The 20,400-nt window shown below is 43.7% G+C and overlaps 1 protein-coding gene across 1 annotated transcript in view; it reads right to left on the reverse strand.

The window, feature by feature from the left end:
• AKAP12 (A-kinase anchoring protein 12) overlaps positions 1 to 19,616 on the reverse strand; it is a 100,302-nt gene extending 80,686 nt beyond the window's left edge. The window contains exons 1-2 of the mRNA XM_032650966.1: positions 19,566 to 19,616; positions 18,804 to 19,150 (exon numbers count right to left, since the gene is read on the reverse strand). Coding sequence (XP_032506857.1) covers positions 18,804 to 18,971 — 168 coding nt within the window. The 5' untranslated portion in view covers positions 18,972 to 19,150; positions 19,566 to 19,616. The remainder of the gene's footprint in view (positions 1 to 18,803; positions 19,151 to 19,565) is intronic.
• Between the last annotated feature and the right edge of the window lie 784 nt (positions 19,617 to 20,400).

Genomic DNA, 20,400 nt, shown 5'->3' on the forward strand with positions numbered 1-20,400 from the left:
TCTATGTCACTCAATCCCATCTGTGTACCGCTGGCTTTTCTCCCAGAAGTCTCCTCTCCACCTGCCCCAAGCTGGAGACTGCATGGACCATCAGGGAAGAGAGCAGGGAAGGTACAGACTTGGGGTAGGTGGGCTCAGCTTGAAGGAGCAAAAGACAACAAACTAGAGGTGTCCCTGGCAGAGAGAGGGATAGTTTCTGGATTTGGATTCGACAGCATGTAGTCGTATCAAAAGCCAAGCTGGTGCACAGTATATCTCCCAAGAGCTTGTGGAGCAAAAACAACTGAAGAAATACCAACAGGAGTTTAGTATGTGTTGAATGGATGCCCCAGTGACAAGTTTTGCATGGATACAGCTAAAAAAGAACTGAGTTAGAGAAAGCCCATTAAGTAAGTGGTGATTCTAGTTCAGGAAGTAATAGTAATTCTCCTGCCATTAAGTTATCCAGACTCTCAGCGAATCACCATGTGAGTCAAAGAGAAAATTTAAGAGAAGACTCTGAAAAAGTCACATGAACACATTTTTCACCTGTAAGGAAGAAATCTAAAGGCTAACAACTTCAATTAATAAACTATCTTTTATATCCAGGCAAAGAAAATGGGCTTAAGCTCTGAAGAATAAGGAAATTAAGACCCCAAAAACTTGTTAAAGCCTTAGACTTGAAGTTGTGAAATGTCTCTTTAGCTTTAAAAGAAAGAACTGTTGATAGTGTCCTCCTGGGAAATAGTCCTGATAAAGAATGGCTTCAACTGTTTTATGAAAGAAATTATAAAAAGCTTTAGGAATTTTCTCTTTTTTGGAGGTGGGAAGAGGAGAAGGAAAACAAAGAATCTCTAAACTTTATTTAATTCATACCAGATACCTGCTCGTTGAAAATGAAAATGCCAATAAATCAAATGCTGGAACATTTTAAGTCAATTGGCCACGTTTCTGCTTCAGATAGAATTCCCAAAATAAAAACCAACCCAAGAATGGAATAAATTTATAGCCCAAACTATGTTTCTATACAAATATGATGAAGATACCATAGTTTTTATTTATCTTAAGATGCCCACGGTGGTAGAAAATTGACTTCAGTTATGTAGACATTTCTCGGAGGCCATGTTACTGCAGTACATGGAAGAGTATTTAAAATCAAACAAAGGCAATGAAAAGAGCTTCCATTTATTGCTACATTCACTGACTGAATGGGAAAAAAATATATAGAAGAGCAAAAGAAAGCATCTAACAAACCACCGGTTTTTATCTTCTCTCCCAACCCTCAAGGTGCAACCTGGGGAATGAAGGATAACAAATACATAAGTGCGTGACTGGAGGCAAAGAGGAAAAGTCTGGAGAACCCTCTCAGATCACAGGGCTCCAGGTACTTCTACTACCTAACTATCTACATCTATAAAGCAGTCATACACAGAGAAAAATGGCTAGAAGCAGGAAGACTAGTTTGAAGACTAATGCTGCAGGATATTGCATGAGATAATTAAAATTTGGAAATGAGAAAAACATCTGAGGAAGCAACTGAAAGGAAAAGCCAGTAAGACAGAACCATTCTACAAGATGCTAAAGGCACCAGAAGAGAGTTCTCTTATGGCAGCGGTCCCCAAACCCTGGGCCACGGACTGGTACCAGTCCTGGAGGTGAGCGGCGGGTGATCGAGCGAAACTTCATCTGTATTTACAGCCGCTCCCCATCGCTCACATTACCGCCTGAGCTCCACCTCCCGTCAGATCAGTGGTGGCATTAGACTCTCACAGGAGCTCGAACCCCACTGTGAACTGAGCATGCGAGGGTTCTAGGCTGCGTGCTCCTTATGAGAATCTAATGTCTGATGATCTGAGGTGGAGCTGAGGTGATGCTAGCGCTGGGGAGCAGCTGCAAATACAGATTATCATTAGCTGAGAGGTTTGACTGCACAGAGACCATAATAAATCGATTGCTTGAGGACTCATAATAAAACCCTATCAGTGGACTTCCCTGGTAGCACAGTGGTTAAGAATCCACCTGCCAATGCAAGGGATACCAGTTCGATCCCTGGTCCAGGAAGATCCCACATGCCACGGAGCAACTATGCCCGTGCACCACAACTACTGAGCCTGCACTCTAGAGCCCGTGAGCCACAACTACTGAAGCCTGGGCACCTAGAGCCTGTGCTCCACAACAAGAGAAGCCACCGCGATGGGAAGCCCGCGCACCGCAACAAAGAGTAGCCCCCGCTCGCCGCAACTAGAGAAAGCCCACGTGCAACAACAAAGACCCAATGCAGCCAAAAATAAATTAATAAATTAATTTTTTTTAAAAAAAGAAAAAACAACCCTATCAGTGAGTGGCAAGTGAAAACAAGCTCAGGGCTCCTACTGATTCTGCATTATGGTGAGTTGTAGAATGATTTCATTATACATTACAGTGTAATAATAATAGATATGAAGCACACAGTAAATGTAATGTGCTTGAATCATCCCAAAACCACCCCCTCCTCTGGGTCCGTTCAAAAACTGTCTTCCACGAAACTGGTCCCTGGGGCCGAAAAGGTCGGGGATCGCTGTTTTATGGGAAGAGGAGGCAGGCAAAGGGGACAGAACACTGCTCTTGAGGTAAACTTGTCCAGTACATAGATGCATATGCGGGACTGAAACTTGGTGGATATAATTGAGTATTAAAACCCTGGGAGAGGGCTTCCCTGGTGGAGCAGTGGTTAAGAATCCGCCTGCCAATGCAGGGGACACGGGTTCGTGCCCCGGTCCGGGAAGATCCCACATGCCGCGGGGCGGCTGGGCCCGTGAGCCATGGCCGCTGAGCCTGCGCGTCCGGAGCCTGTGCTCCGCAACGGGAGAGGCCACAGCAGTGAGAGGCCCGCGTACCGCAAAAAAAAAAAAAAAAAAAAAAAAACCTGGGAGAGCACAGTATCCCCGAAGGACAAAGCATTGATCTGGGCTGGCAAATCCTTAGAGAGGAAATGGAATGGGGTTTACACGGGTACAGTAGGATGGATGGATGCCCTGGGAGGTCAGGTTGGCAGAGCAAAATGGGAAGGGAGAAAACGGTGGTTGTAGGTGCCTGGCATTCAGTTAAACCCAAATGAAAGAGGAATGAGTGGTATCGATTCTTTAGGTCATATGACTTGCCTCCAAGCCCAAGAAGCTCTTACAGCCTGGCATCAGCTATCTCCCCTCTCATATGGGATGGGAAGAGTGCGGACAGGGTCTGAAATAACCGGTTGGCCCACAAAGATGAATCGTTTGCCATTTACTTGACAGCAGATCGAGTGATACATCCTAAAATACCTAGAGAGGCAGAGAGCCCTGGGATCTGAGGAGGGTCTAGTGTGTCAGAAGTTATTAGGAGCCGTCTTCTCAGCATCACAGCCAAGGCACATTTCACATTGCAGTGGTCTCACACCCAGCAGTCCCAGCCCGGGAGCTGACCAAACCCGGGGAGTGCGGGGAGGGGGGTGCCCTCAAGAGCTAGTGAATCCTCCCAGATGTGAAATAGATAGCTAGTGGGAAGCAGCCACATAGCACAGGGAGATCAGCTCCATGCTTTGTGACCACCTAGAGGGGTGGGATAGGGAGGGTGGGAGGGAGAAGCAAGAGGGAGGGGATATGGGGATATATGTGTACATATAGCTGATTCACTTTGTTATACAGCAGAAACTAACACACCATTGTAAAGCAATTATACTCCAATAAAGATGTTAAAAAAAAGAACCTGCTGTATAAATAAATAAATAAATAAAATTCAAAACAAAACAACAAAAAAAGAGCTCATGAATCAAAAGCTCCGTAAGTATTCACTTTGTTGGCTCCTTTTTTAAATGGGGATGCCACTACTTAGCTCATAGAAGTTGTAAGTGACTGGTAAGATAGGAAAAAGCATGTACAAGTGCCCCCAAAACTGTCTGGTACCTGATAGATACTCAACCCGACAAATGAGCTGACAGTCAGTGAGAGAAGGGACTATATTTTTTAATATTTCTACATGTACCTGACCCTTAAGGCTTTGGCATTAGTTCATCCCCTACAGCTTTCACCCTTGGAATCAACCCAGAAACACACAGTAAAACTGTGTGAGGAGCCTCGGACATGGGCAGAGCACACAAAACTGGCACAGCCAGGCTCCTCTTCCACTCACAGAAAGTTCATGCTTTGTTTGAGAATAAGCATAGAAAGTTACACTGAAGAAAAGGGTCAATGCGTCGGTATATTAAACATGTTTCTATATGAGCTAATTTTTAAAGTAAATGCAGTATTACTAAATGTTTACTAAGAAGCAGGAATCATTACTTTATGCCTAGATTGAGTCACTCCCACTTAAAAATGGCCTAAAGCAATCTTACAAGAACAGCCCTACATTGATTTTTAGGTTTTCCAAAGGAGCAACTTACTTAAAAATTTAGCTTCGTTAACAATCCCAGAAAACAGTTATTTGCTTTGATTTGCTTTGATGAGACTCAAGGAAAAAAGAAATCAGTGTGCGTCTCAGCTTCTTATCCAAAGCCAAAGTAAGCCAGCTGGTCAGCTCATAGCAAAGGAATCAGAAGCTTTGGGGATTTTTTCCTTCTTCATGACCATAAAAAGCAACAAATGGGTGACATTTCCCTTTACTCTTATTTGCCAGAGGAAGAATTTGCAACTCCATTCAAGAAGGCTCTGCTTTGACCTTCCCCTGATCTTCGTTCGAGTTCACATACAGTTACAATACCTCCAGTATTCACTGCAGGAGCTGGAAAGGGTTTGAGGAACACAATAATTTACAGCATTTAACTCCACAGTAGTCCGATTGTCTTTGGCCCCAGAAAATCTGGTTAAGGGAAAGTTTCAGGACATAATGTGGCTTGTCCCAGGATGTTCAGCTCTACGTGCAATTAATTAAGTGCCATAGAAACTGAGTCAATAAAGTTATTGGACTCACTGCACAGTGAAAATAAAAACTAAACCTGATATGCAATTATCTGGATTATCTGAACAATGAAAGAAATCCAAAGTATATTCAATTTCCAAATTTTTAATCATCCTTATTGTTGCTCCACACAGCCCCCCAAAATACATCAGAAACTCTAAACATAACCTAATGAGGATGTAAAAATATGATATATTTCATCTCAGGATAATCTGAGGCATTTCCCAATAATGTACATTTAAAAGCTGGGCTATATTCCATATTTTTTCATTTTAATCTGAGAGTAAGAATCTCTCTACATATGGTTCATTTAAAAATTAGATATAAAAATGCAATCATTTTTATATGAAAGAAGTGAAAATCCATCCTCCTTGCTCCCCTCGTCCAAAAGAGACAAATTTCCTTAATATCTCAGAATGATTCTTTGTCTCAGATTCAAAACAGAAAGTTAAGTCCCCGCCTCCACCCTAACAGATGTAGATGTAGATCCCAATTAATTATTGGCTTCACATTGCCAATTACAATAAATGTAGAAGTCACACTCTGGTATTCAAATTCTCCATGGCAGAGCCACAAGATACCTCTCCTGGCTTCTCAATCACCACTCTCTAATTGTGCTCTCTTCACTAGCCTGGCATTTCCCAGTCATATTTGGGTAAAGATGCATACTATATGTCTCCTTTGGGAGAAGCATAATCAATAGTAACATATTAAAGGTTCTGGGACTTCCCTGGTGGTCCAGTGGTTAAGACTTTGCCTTCCAATGCAGGGGGTGTGGGCTCGATCCCTGGTCAGGGAGCTAAGATCCCACGTGCATCACGGCCAAAAAACTAAAATATAAAACAGAAGCAATATTGTAACAAATTCAATAAAGACTTTAAAAGTGGTCCACATCAAAAAAAAACTGTAAGAAAATAAAATTAAATATAATAAAGGTTCTGGGGACTTCCCTGGTGGCGCAGTGGTTGAGGGTCCGCCTGACGATGCAGGGGACACGGGTTTGCGCCCCGGTCCGGGAGGATCCCACGTGCCATGGAGCAGCTGGGCCCATGAGCCCTGGCCGCTGAGCCTGGGCATCCGGAGCGTGTTGCTCCTCAACGGGAGAGGCCACAGCGGTGAGAGGCCCGCGTACCGCAAAAAATAAATAAATTGATTAATTAAATAAAAAAATAAAGGTTCTGCAAAAGTCCTGCAGTTAAAAAACGAAATCTTTAACCCAATTTTTCCTAGACTATTTTTCACTCAGTATTTGTCCCAGCATGATGAGGTTTTCTCTTGCCTCCTTATTTCAGTATTTATTTTTATTATTTTAAAAAATTACTTATTTTCTTGCCTCCTTCTCTCAAGTATCTCCACTCTTCAGCAATTCACTATAAATTCCATTTCCTCTGTCTTAGTTCAGGCTGCTATGACAAATTACAATAGACTGGACAGCCAAGACAACTAACATTTATTTCTCACAGTCCTGGAGGCTGAAAGTCCAAGATGAAGGTGCAAGCTGATTTGGTTCTTAGTGAGAGTTCTCCTCCTGCTTTGGAGAGGGTACCTTTTGGGGGGTGGGGAGGGCAGCAAGCTCTCTGGTGTCTCCTCTTATAAGGGCACTAATTCCTTAATGAGGGTTCCACCCTCATGACTTAATTACCTCCCAAAGACTCCATCTCCTAATATCATCACACTGGGAATTAGAGTTTCAACATATGAATTTTGAGGGACACAAACACTCAGTCCATACCATCCTCCATGCCACCTTTCCTGCTACCCCAGTATGTGCTCTCTCTCTTGCCTTTGAACCCTGTCATGTTAGTGCCTCTTTGTCCAGCACTCAGATACAATTCAGGGCAAGATATGGTTTCCACAGGCTTAAGTCCACAATAAACTGTGGGCACTATGGTCACACTTAGGTAGAGCGGACTCAGCTGGTTCCCGCAGCACTTAATCTTGGCAGCAAAGAAATACCCCCAGTTCACTTAAAAGCTACTCTCTAAATTTCCTAAGTACACTTACACATCATCTGCCTATTTACTATTTAATTTTTTTTTTTTTGCGGTACGCGGGCCACTCACTGTTGTGGCCTCTCCTGTTGCGGAGCACAGGCTCTGGATGCGCAGGCTCAGCGGCCATGGCTCACGGGCCTAGCCGCTCCGCGGCATGTGGGATCTTCCCGGACCGGGGTGCGAACCCGTGTCCCCTGCATCCTCAGGCGGACTCTCAACCACTGCGCCACCAGGGAAGCCCTAAAAAAATTTATTCCAAGATTGTGCAATTAAGAGAAAACACTTATCACATCTATGATTTTCTTTTTTTGTTTTTAATAAATTCACTTATTTTATTTATTTATTTTAGGCTGCATTGGGTCTTCATTGCTGCATGCGGGCTTCCTCTAGTTGCAGAGAGTGGGGGCTACTTTTCATTGCGGTGCGCGGGCTTCTCATTGTCGTGGCTTCTCTTGTTGCAGAGCACGGGCTCTAGGCACGCAGGCTTCAGTAGTTGTGGCTCGCGGGCTCAGTAGTTGTGGCTCGCGGGATCTAGAGCGCAGGTTCAGTAGTGGCGCACGGGATTAGTTGCTCTGCAGCATGTGGGATCTTCCCTGACCAGGGCTCGAACCCGTGTCCCCTGCATTGGCAGGCAGATCCTTAACCACTGTGCCACCAGGGAAACCCACATCTATGGTTTTCCAGTCACTAGTCTATAGCCCTATTTTTGGTGTTGGGAGTACAGGCGCATGTGGTGAATCTGTTACTTTTAGTCCAGCCCTCCTAGAAACTAACAAGTTAATTTAGCCACCTAATTTGCCTAAGACTAAAGAACCCTGAGTACGGAGTTAGCGGGGACCCAGCAATCATACGGACTGCTTGAGAAAAGTTCTCTGACAAATGTAAGGCTTTAAACCATGACCTACTTCCCTGAAGTAGAATGCATTCTTCGCATTCCTCCCTGTCCTGGAGGACTGTTTATCATGCACAGTTCCAGAAGTGACTTGAAATCTCTGTCACTGTTGCAATTCTAGATAACATTGTAGGTCCTCTTAGCTCCATTTAGGACAAAAATCTTTTCAGCATTCAAAAGACCTTAGTGTGCCTTTAATTAATAACAAAAGAACAACCAATCTGCATTTTAATTGAAGTAAAACAAATTTCCTATATTGCAAACAAAACGGACAGATCTAACACTGCCATCACACTGAATTTAAAGGAAACTTAAACTCCTGAAGTTTTAAAAAAAAATCAGATATAAAATCAAATCAATTTGAGTTTTGCTCCCGGTACTGTCAAGAAGTTTTTGTTTAAATGTTATACACTTTTGTCAGGATTGGAGAAAGGATCTTAATAATCAGGACTGATTTAGTAAACTTTAGTGGTGACATTTTCCACTGTTTTTCAGTAACTTACTTCATATAAAACAGAGCAGAACAAGAACAAAAACTTCCACTCCAATATTTAGATTAACATTATAGGAGTCAGGAACTCATGTCTAAATGTTGGTTAAACGTGTCATTTCTGAAATAATTAAGAAAAATTCCTCATAGAGAGACTGTCTAATTTTTAGCAATTTCCTGTAGATTTCGATCCCTTCTCCACCTCTCCCATCCCACCCCAGTTGGTACTGCAGTGTATATCAATTGTAAATTCAACCACATCTAAGGTTGAACTTTGCATAGCATTCAACGTTGCTGGTGTGGAATAGACTGTTTTACATACATACCCAAGTGAAGGATAATTTCAAACAAAAGTTTCTTAAAAAGCATTATGCAAGCAGTTTGTTACCTTAGTGAAAAATTAACACCCAGAACTGAAAATGTAAAAAAAAGCTAACAACCATAACATACATCAACAATCTTGTTTTATGCATCACAACGATATGTATTTCAAAGAGTAAGGAAAACCATCAAGGACGTGATGAAGCATGGCTTCGATAAGGGTGGTCAATATCTGAGCAAGGACAGAAAATTGATCATGAAGCAGACAAAACCCAGAGCCTTATGTAATGGTTCAATTCAGTAAGAAATCATACGCTCAGACATGAAGAAAAATAGCAAACCATAAATAGTCCTCCGAACGACACACCAAAGGGCATACACTGGAGATGGAAAAAATTGCGAAGAAGTATCTGCTTTGAGAGCGAAGATAAACCTTCCCCAAGCCACCTAGATTCTTTGCCTACAAATGGAAGAAATGCTAGTCAACCATCAGTCTCTTTCATTTTTAGGTGGACCCAGATGTGCTGGGGTAAACCAGTCACTGTTGCATGATGAAGCAGTGACCCAATGGCTGGTGGAGCCAGTGCCATCTGTCTTCTCTAGTCTTCTCCTCTATTAATATTCACTGTTGGTTCCACCTTCTCCCCAGCCGCCACTCTCAGCCCCTTCGGTGTCATCATCTCTTATCCTGTGATATTTAATCTTTCCCTGTGCCCCCGACTCTGCAAGCCTGGATTGCTTGCAGTGCCAGTGGTCTGGGCTCTGAGCAGATCACTACTTAGAGAAACCCTATTGATCTCATGGATGCCCTCTCTCATTCCCTAGACTCTGCTGCAAACCTCTTCTTTACATTAAAAAAAAAAAAAAATCCCAAGCTGTTACTATCAAGTGATGTTCTCTCTTCTAAAGATACTATTGGTTTGAGCAGTTGTTTGGCACAGTTGGTTACACAGCAATAGAAAACTGAAACCGATATCCTGAGGGGAACGTCCTTGTCTACTGGAGAAACTGAGGCACTCCGCATTCCAAGTCTTGAAACCTCAATTGTTTTTGGCTGCCCCCGTGCCAAGCCTACACCCTGCACCCATCCCACCGCATGGGCTAATATCTGCCCCCCAAGCTCCTAGGGGTGTCCTCTCTGCCGAGTGAGAGAGGGTCTGCCTCTTTGCTTTGTTTTTTATCGGAAGCCTTCACTTCACTGGCTCTCTGCTGCCTGTGCAGCTCTTACCATGATTGGCTGCAATTCTATCGGCATCTTCCCATTATCCTCTTAAAACATTCAGCTCTTTCATATGCCCTGTACCTCCTGGCCTCCCGACTAACGGCTTTTATCTGCCTGCAACACTTGCCAAGATCTTCTTTCCTTTGTACATCAGTTATCTGGACAATTCACTGAATAGACATGTACCAACTAATGGCAATTCTTCTATTGTCTACCCAACTTATTTGAATCTTTCTTATTGAATCTTTTCCTCTAGAGGAATCCTATACCTCACCTAGATCCTGAGGTGCTCAAGGATAATGCTGTGTGTAATTTACCTCAGGAAGCATCTAGACCAGGGCCTTTCATAGGCTAAGTGGTTAGGAAATACTTGAGTGACTATTTTTAATGCATAATGTTATCACATGCCAAGAAAATAAATTCACTTCTGAAGACAACACAGGGCTCCCCACTTTTTTATATTTATGTGTGTATAAACTTACGATAGCCACAAGACAGAGGTGAGCCCGGAGATGTAGAATATAAAAGTATTTTAAACCATGGGTCTGCCATTAGAATCGATTACATTTTTAGCCACTCTCTTAATGCTTTTAACTACGTGTACAAATAAAGAGTAGGAAACATTTTTTAAGTAAAAAGAAATCAATAAACATATATGCATACGGAAACTCGAGTTTTAACCGGAGGGACTATTTAGTCAATGGTACTGGAACAGGTAACCAGTATGGAAAATGAATTAAATTTCTCCCTCTAGACAGAAAATAATACATTTTAGTGCACTGGGAACAATTTAACCTTCTTTTTAGCACTGAGCTCTTGGATTTCTCTCTTCTTCAACCCCCAGTTCCTGGAGTACAAGAGCCAGTAAAGAAATGTTAATGAAATCAAGTGGTGGGGAAAGCCACACAGCCCTCTTCCTCTTTTTTCTTTTTAATTAAAAAAATTTTTTTTTAGACAGCCCCCTCTTCTGATCTTCAGCAACATGGTTAGGTGTTAAGATTTCTTCACGGATTTTCGGACCAGCCAAAGGCCATAAACTAAGCCATCAGCTACTGTCTACTTACCCAACACAAGTGACGTTTTAAATTGATAAATGAGGGTTGAGGATTAAGAGGCAATCAGGTGGGAACGAAAAGTGAACTTTGACAAGTAGCTCCTGGCTCAGAAACGATGGGAGCATTTGATTCCACACCTATTTACCCTGAAGAGCACATTCCATTAAGAAAAAGCCTCTACTAGCAGCACACTTGGTTTCAAGACAGTAGAATAGGGACTTCTCTGGTGGCGCAGTGGTTAAGAATCCGCCTGCCAATGCAGGGGACATGGGTTCGAGTCCTGGTCCGGGAAGATCCCACATGCTGCGGAGCAACTACACCCATGCGCCACAACTACTGAGCCCGTGAGCCACAGCTACTGAAGCCCTTGCACCTAGAGCCCGTGCTCCGCAACAAGAGAAGCCAATGCAATGAGAAGCCCGCGCACCAGAACGAAGAGTAGCCCCTGCTCGCCGCAACTAGAGAAAGCCCACGTGCAGCAACGAAGAGCCAGTGCAGCCAAAAAAAAAAAAAAAAAAAGGCAGTAGAATAAAGGAGGGAAATTATGTAGGAAATGTTTCTGTCTATTTTCTCCTCTGTTGTGAGGAGGGGAAACACCTAATTCTTCTAGCATCATCTGAAACCCTCCCTCCCACCCACACAAGCACCAGTGTCAGTCTGTGCTGCTGTTACCTCTGAATGCCTCGCCCAAGTCTACACCCCAAACCGCTTCCTCCAGGCAATGGTGGCCTAACTAGGCAAATTAGGATCCCTGATGAGCATTAAGGCTACAGAATCTGAGACGCTGGGGTGGCCTGGGATTCTGACTGAATAATCTAGAAGGGGGCCCAGTGGTGTCTTTAAAAAGCTCCCCAGGTGACTCAACTGCACAACCAGGTTTGGGAGCCACAGAAAATTTAATCTCTCCAAACTCTACAATTTGCAATGTCTGCATATGACGGACAGAAGATCTGCCAATGATTTATAGTTATCTTCCCTTCTTAAAATTTGGCTTATCTCATTTACATAACATCATGAAGAAACTGTAGGGAAGATGAAAACCTTTGAACTTGAATGAATACTTGTATTAAGAGAAGCCTAACAGTGTCTGGGAAAGACCCTGTAGTTTCCAGTGCTTTGAACACCTACGTTTTCCTGGGAAAACACATTTATTCCAGTTAACAGAGCCAGGCTGTCATTTGTTATGAGAACTGAGAACAGCACCCAGGGGAGGGGACTACTGTTTTCCCAGGAGGTGGATTTCTGCCCACAATCCCTGATTCCAACATTTCACGGATCAGATGTATGAAGAAATTTCTGGCAACTGGATGATTTTAGATTGTTCCCAGAGGAGAAATTTTTAAACTGATAGCTAAAGAAGTAGGTCATTGCAAAGTCAATCCAAGCAAATAAAATTAAAGACAGTTTGCTAATTTGGGAAGGAAAGGGAACAATACCTCAGCCCCCTTTTTACTCTAAACTTGCTTTTCCCCAATTTTGATTAATTTCTGGAGGGAAAAAGTCTTTTAAAGTTAACTAACAATAAAATAAACTATACCCTTTAATGCTCTAAAAGCCAGTCCAGTTCCTGATGGAGTGGTGCACAGAAAAAAAAGCATATGGTCAATATACCTGACAGGGCACCCAACTTCATAATTAAAAATGCATTGAGGAAACTGAGGTGCCAACTGAGGTACAGATTGGCAAATACTAGAAAAATCTTCTATCCACTGAGGCAAGGGAAAGTGAGCGCTGCTCTCCACAGAGTAGGGATGCAAAGTGGATGAATCTCTTTGGAAAGTAAATTTAGCAAGGACTATCAAAATTTTAAATGCATGTAAATCCTGTAATCCAGCAATTCCACTTCCAGAAATATATCCTAGAGATACATTCACACGCATACAAAGATGTCTGAACTAGGATATTCCCTGTGCCAATTTAATATAACAAAAGACTAGGAAAATCTAAATATAAACACAGGGGGATTGCTTAAATCATTATGGTACTTCAATCCATAAATGAGAAATTTATGTAGCCAATAAGAATGAAGGTAGATGTTTATGTCCTGTTATGAAAAGATATCCAAACTCTAAAGTTGCAGAATATATGTGTTATGATCTTATTTGTTGAAAGCAAAAGATAGAGCTATTCTTATCTATATAATTGCACATGTATAAAGGTTTTAAAAGAATATGCTAGAAACAACCAACATTGATTTCAAACTATTGTTAACAGTGAGTACTTTAAGGGGCGGGGAGGAACACGAGGCTTTCCCTTTTTACCATACTCTACAAATTAAGGTTCTCAACCATTAACATTTTTAGAAAAATAAACATTAAATGAATCCTGTTTGCTATGACTTTAAATAAAAATCATTTTAATAAGAGTAAGCAAGTGCTTTTGATCATCTTTTTATAAAGCCTTTATTATTCAAGAATGATGATGTCAGGTCTACAGTCAGGTTTAAATAAGTAAACTTAATTATTCACGATAAGAAATAAAAATGTATATATAATCAAAATTATTACAGATTAATATCTTCCCCTTAATCTTTTTATTAGATGTACTAACAAGTAAGAACATAGGTATAAAACCCATACCCGAGGGGGAAGGGTGAGTTTTGACAGGGCGAGAGAGAGTCATGGACATATACACACTAACAAACGTAGTAAGGTAGATAGCTAGGGGGAAGCAGCCGCAAGGCACAGGGATATTAGCTCGGGGCTTTGGGACAGCCTGGAGGGGTGGGATGGGGAGAGTGGGAGGGAGGGAGACTCAAGAGGGAAGACACATGGGAGCATATGTATATGTATAGCTGATTCACTTTGTTATAAAGCAGAAACTAACACACCATTGTAAAGCAATTATACCCCAATAAAGATGTTAAAAAAAAAACAAAAAAAAAAACCCATACCCATTCTCTAATAAGGTGCTAACTTACAGGAAAATAGTCCAAAATTTAAACAGACAAAACAAATAATTATAATTATAGATTTTTAAAGAATTTATTGAAAATAAGCTTGCTGGGCTTCCCTGGTGGCGCAGTGGTTAAGAATCCACCTGTCAATGCAAGGGACAGGGGTTCAAGCCCTGGTCTGGCAAGATCCCACATACTGTGGAGCAGCTAAGTCCGAGCGCCACAACTACGGAGCCTGTGCTCTAGAGCCCGCGAGTCACAACTACTGAGCCCGCATGGCACAACTACTGAAGGCCGCGCGCCTAGAGCCCGTGCTCTGCAGCAAGAGAAGCCACTGCAATGAGAAGCCGGCACACCACAACGAAGAGTAGCCCCCGCCCACCCGCCCGCGTTCAGCGACGAAGACCCAATGCAGACAAAAATAAATGTAAATAGAATAAATTTTTTAAAAAAGAAAGTAAGCTTGCCTATTTACAAGATATAATGCATCTCCCTCCCAAACCCAGCTTTTTCCATATTTTTCTATTGTATTATTTTAAAATGAAACTTCTTCTAAATTATAATTTTTTAGGTTATAAGAGAACTAAGAATTGGCTTCAAGGATTTTTAGTTTTATATATATATATATATATATATATTTTTTTTTTTTTTTTTTTTTTTTTTTTTGCGGTATGCGGGCCTCTCACTGTTGTAGCCTCTCCCGTTGCGGAGCACAGGCTCAGCGGCCATGGCTCACAGGCCCAGCCACTCTGCGGCATGTGGTATCTTCCCGGACCAGGACACGAACCCGTGTCGCCTGCATCGGCAGGTGGACTCTCAACCACTGCGCCACCAGGGAAGCCCTTAGTTTTATATTTTTCATGTGATAAAAGTACTGATATATTTTTCTCACAATGCTAAGTGCTGTAAATTCTAATTTCTCACTTCATGAATGACTACAGCAGTAAAAATTATAGAGGCCAAGGACGAGCACCATTTAGCTGGATTTTCTTTTCATTGGTATTCCTGTAACACTGAACAGGTGTTAAAACTGGTAAAGAAAAGAAACCATTTCTTAGTGCCTTTTATTTTTCTTTCATTTTTAAAAAAACATGTATTTATTTATTTGGCTGTGTAGGGTCTTAGTTCCAGTGTGTGGGCCTAGTTGCCCTGCGGCATGTGGGATCTTAGTTCTCCAACCAGGGATTGAACTCGCATCCCCTGCATTGGAGGGTAGATTCTTGACCACTGGACCACCAGGGAACTCCCCTTTGTACCTTTTAAAACAAAACATTTTATTTCCATTTTATTAATTATCCTGTAAGATACCAAGCTGGAATCATCCTTTTAATGTAGTTTAAAGCTATCCCAGCACAAAGATTAGTCAATGCACAGCAAATTCAAAGAGGACGCACGTTTGGGGCCTTTTCCTCACCAAGGGAAGTATTTTAAGTGGAAATCTTCACTGATCTCACAAATCTAAGAGCTTAAAAGGCTATAATGGATTAAAGGGAAGGCACTGCAGTCCCCACAGGCTATTGGTACCCTAAACGACCATCTTCACACCCACAGCTCCAATTTCTAGACTGTGTTCTAATCAGAAAGTAGTACCTCTTATAATCTGAGGGAAATCCATATGAATACAGGTAGTCGCACACAAAAAAACCCACTCTGTTAACATATAATTCTCTCGAAATCATCTTAAATTCTGGCCCTTCTAGTGTAAAACTGGTGACAATCACATTACAGCCATCTCCATTCCTATTTTGTAAACACAGGGTAAATGGGAAACAGCACATATCTTGTGTTGGGAGAGGAATTATGAAATGCAGCTGGCCAAATCAATTGTCTGTTTTAATGCACAAAAGGTAAGGGCGTCCTCAACTTTATTAATCGGGACAGTGGATTCTTCTATATGAATACATCTGTTTGAGTCACAGCTCTTATAACCAAATGGAACCACAGCTTGAAAGACTGTCAAGGGTCCCAGTCTCCCCACCTGCTGGGGACCTAGGCCTCACACTGTTGCAACTGAGAACTGTTCCATTTCTAGCTCTGAGTCACTGAACAGAAAAGACAGAAAGGCTAATTTAGAGGATTGTGATTGTCCAGATTTAGCCTGAAGCTTGGCTCCAGAAATCAAGATTTGCCAGAGATACGGAAGTTTGTCACTGGCCACCCCACCCTACACGGCTACCTGAGTGAAAACAGGCTTTTCAACTTTTAAAAGCAGATGACTGAGGAATACCACGAGGCTTTGCTTACCACCTGTGTTCAGGTGGTCTAATCTTCCTGCACCCTGCAGTGGCCAAAATGGCAAACTCTCAAAATTAAACCTGGAAAATAACTGATCAAGCCATTTCCCTTCAGAATTAACATACAAAGATTGTAAAAGATTGACTGGAAGATAAGACTCCTTCCATTTCCATTAAAATACATCACAGATAAAACCAAGACTTGTCTCAGTGCATCTAAACTGTGAGGCTTCAGTAATCAAGTTTTACCAATGGGGAAAAAAATCTAACAGTCTTTAATTAATGATCAGCATTCCACTGGGGGGAGGAGGGAAGCATTAGTCTAAACCTCCCCAAATGTCCACAGACCCAATCAAAAAAGCTCAAGATGTAATTCATCACTAATCCAATGTATGAAGTGGTCTCCTCTGAGCAACCTGCATTTGTAATGCATTTGTCTATCTGAGATTAAAGGCAATTTGAAATTGCAATGGTAAAAAGCCCTTCTAAAGAAACAGAAATCAGAGTCCCCAAACCTGAGTTTTTTGCTAGACATTCACCTGGTCTGTGAATAACCAGACTCACTTTGACTTAGTCACTATCTGATAAGTGACACAGATCATGATGATGAGAAAGTCAAAGAACAAGTAGATAGGCCAAGGTGTTCCCCAACTTGACCGTCTGCAATCAAAATCAGGGAGCCAGCCTCAGCCTACCCGCCAGCCACACACGTCACACATGGGGCAACACCTGTTATGAGCCAAACCAGATATGGTCCCTGCCCTTGTGGAGCATTCAGAACAGCCAGAAGAACACAAGTCACTAAACCCACAAATATGGAAACTGCTGGAAAGAAGGGTCCGTGGTGCTGTGGGCAGATGAGATTACTCAAAGGTCAAGAACTGGGGCTGAACAGGCAAGGAGGGGAGGCAAAAGCTATGTGCAGAATCGTTCTTAATTAGACCATCCTTGTGAAAAGACTTAGGTCTTCAAAACCTGAGAAATAAATATTGCTAGTTGAAATGAAAAACTACACATTTTCTAAGGATACATGTAAGTTTATTGATTTGTCTCCAAATTGATAACTGGGCCGTAGGCCAAAAAGTTCAATGATATTCCGGGTGTCATTTAGGTAATTTTTTAAAGGAGGTCATCTGGCTGTTTCAAGATGGTGGTGACTAAGAAAAAGGGAGGATAAGGTTATGGAAGAAAGAGAACAGAAAGGAGGTAATATTTTAAATGAACACACTGAAGTTATTGGGAAGGGAATAAGTACCATAACCCAGGGTGAGCTGTTGATAAGACCTGAAGGACTGGTAAAAGCCAAGGAAAAAAATGTTCCCCAACTGCAAGCTTTTAGCAACTATACCTTAAAATTACTTTCATTACTGGACTCTAAATACTGGTTATACAGCCATTTTGACAGTAGTTGGCATCAAAAAGTGATGTACAGTAAATATTAAAACCTAACTGAGATCTCAAAAGGATAGTACATTTCTTAGGCATCTCAGAAAATCTAGGCATTCCAGGCACAGTTGGTACCTGTGAGCACCTACAGCTCTAGTACAAGTAGTTATGTTAACGACTAGAGGTAATCTAGTTAAGAGCAGTCTCTCAGCCCAAACTAAACTAAGACAGCTAAAAGGTCAAGGCGATTAGGTCATATAATTCTGTGATTTTTACCTAGATTTCAGGGTTGTTGTTTCCCCCCCCAAACTGTAAACATCTATACTTCCTGAGATAACTCCTAAAGGTCCTCATGTACTCCATATATCCTCAAATTTGACACAACGGGTTTTCTTTTTTCCTTTTAAGTATTAAATGTGGTTATCCACATCTTCTATAAAAATATCACAAAAAGGGTTGGGTGAAGCCTGGCTAAAGAACATAGATGCTGGAAAATAGATCTAAAAGACAACGATCTGAACAAGTCACAATCTTGGCGACTGTAGTCGCCAAGAAGAAATATTTCAGCCTTGAAGACTACGACTATAAAATGCAAAATGTCTAGGAGGTTCAGCACTGCCTCCAGAGACCAGAGTAGAGGGAATGCTGGCTTACGCCTCTGACCGCATTTGAGAACTTCTAACTACTCCTCCAGTATTTGTTTATCCAACTGAGTGCAACGAACTGAGCAAAAAGGAGGACGCCGCCGTGTTTGCGAAACCTGTCATTCCTTTTGGAAATGCAGCGTCGGCTCAGATTTTCTTTGGCTCCGAGAGAGCTACACCCCAGGCTTTCTCTGCATCAGGAAGGCGGTATCTGCTCGAGCCGCTGCCGCAGGAGGACTGGGTACCAAACCCGGGTCGCTCCAGACACAGCTGATATCACGGACGGTACGTTGCGGGGAACCCATGGGTGGAGGGCTCGCCAGGCTGCAACACGCGTCAGGGCCCAACAGCGGACTTTCCGCTTGGGGAGATAGCGGGGCGGGGGCTCGACACGCTCGGCTCGGGGGTCAGTTCTCCGCGGACTCCCCCAAGCAGCTCGCCGGTATCGGGCTGGGTCGCTCCCACCGGAAGAGCGTGGAGAAAGGCTCAGTTAGCGGCGGGCAGCCGGCGGGTTTTATTACTGCGGATGGCGCAGTCGCCACCCCTGGAGACCCACTACAAAGATGCAAGCCCCTCGCCGCGCTCGCCGCTGCTGTGGTCCCGCCCCGGCGCTAAAGACCCTGAAAAGCCTAGAAAGAGGGATTCATGCTCCCGAGTTTGCAGATGGGCTGGACCGGCCGGGAAGTTATCGCAGGCGGAGATCAAGGGACCCCCCCCACACACACACCCACACACACACCCGCCACCCCGGGGCAGGTGGCTCCGCGCGCCGGTACCTTGGTGGCGGGGTCCGCAGCGGCGATGGTCGCGTCCGCCGACGATCCGGGCGCCGCCTCCGCCGCAGAGCCTCCGCCGTTGGGCTCGGGCTCGGGCTCGGCCGGCGTCGCGCTCCCCGCCTCCGGCTGCTCCGGGCTCCTCTGTTCGGTGGAGCTCCCGGCGCCCATGGCTTGTCTGCGGTTCTCCCGCGCCCAGCAGCCGGGTTACGCCTTCCCCAAATAGCAGGGACGGGGAGAAGAGCCAGGAGCCGTGCGCCCGCGAGGTCTCAGGAGCGCCTTCCTCTCCCGTCGTCCTCCTCCGAACCCGCCCAGACAGCGAATGAAGGAGACGCGCTCGCTGCAAACTCCTTAAAAGAAAAAAAAAAAAAAAGCCACCTCTTTGCCTCCTCCTCCTCCCCCTTGTTTTTCCCTCGCTTCATCACATGAGCACAGCCCCAGACACGCCTTGCAGCAGCATCTCCTGCTAGGCTGCTAGGACCCGAGGAGCGGCCAGAGCCTCGAGCCAAGGGCCAGGCGAGCCGCCCACCCCGACCCCCAGGACGCCTCCCGTTCCTGTACGGGGACAGGAGCTGGGGGACCACCACCCAGGGCTGCCTCCACGAAGGGGAGGGGAGGGCGAGAAAGAGGGCAGGGCAGAAAGCCCCCCGAGGAGATCGGATTCGCTGGGGGTTTATTAAATGATTGATGACCCGAGGCAGGGCTTCTGCTGCAGCCCACTTTCAGCTGGCCCAGAGGCGAACCCAGATCCCCCCGTTTGCTTACCTTCAGAGTGTTTGCTTCCTCCCCGTTAGCAGGAGAAAGGCAAGCGCTCCTGGGCTCCTGCGGAGTCTGACCATATTAGGACACCTCACGTGGCAGGAGCTGGGAACCGAGAGGTTAATGCAGTCAGACCACGGATGAGGTGGCCCAGGCAGCCCCACGCTCTCCTATCATCCGGAACAAGTGATATCAGGCGATGCCGTGGGCAGCACCGGCTGCCCTCATTCCCCGGGGAATCTGGGGAATTGAGCCTGTTACTGGAAATGTGCCTGTCCTTAAGGGCCTGATGCTGGAGGTCCAGGCCACCTCTCCCTCACGCCACCACTGAAACAGGATGACATGGATCTGCTCGTCGTTTGCTGTCAGTATTTCTCCATAGATAAGGGCTTTCAATAATAACTGCCTAAGTGGCTTGCATTCTGTCCCTTCATACTCTTGAATATAATACTTGTCATATGAACATAGCAGGCAGTCACTATATATTTGAACTAAATTAAAATGTTAGCTGAATTATCTGGATGTAAGCATGAAGGTAGTGGGGCTGAAAGAAAAATTATCCCAGTTTTAACCGACAACAAAGCGCCTTAGTTTTCACAAACAGAAGCTCATTAAAAATGAAGAAACTTTTGGAATATTGCCACTAGATGCCAGATAAATATCCCATACCCAGATTTAGGACAATCTTGTAGAGAATTGATGTAAACAATAGTTCAACACCAGGATATTTGTGCCCAACTAATTGCATGTAGTAAAATGGCTCCTTGGGGACCACAGGTTAGTTATCCAGCGTAAAATTTTTCTGAATTTATCATTTTTATTTGAAAGGAGTACAGAACGA

The sequence above is a fragment of the Phocoena sinus genome, chromosome 12, assembly GCF_008692025.1.
Source record: "Phocoena sinus isolate mPhoSin1 chromosome 12, mPhoSin1.pri, whole genome shotgun sequence".
NCBI lineage: Eukaryota > Metazoa > Chordata > Mammalia > Artiodactyla > Phocoenidae > Phocoena > Phocoena sinus.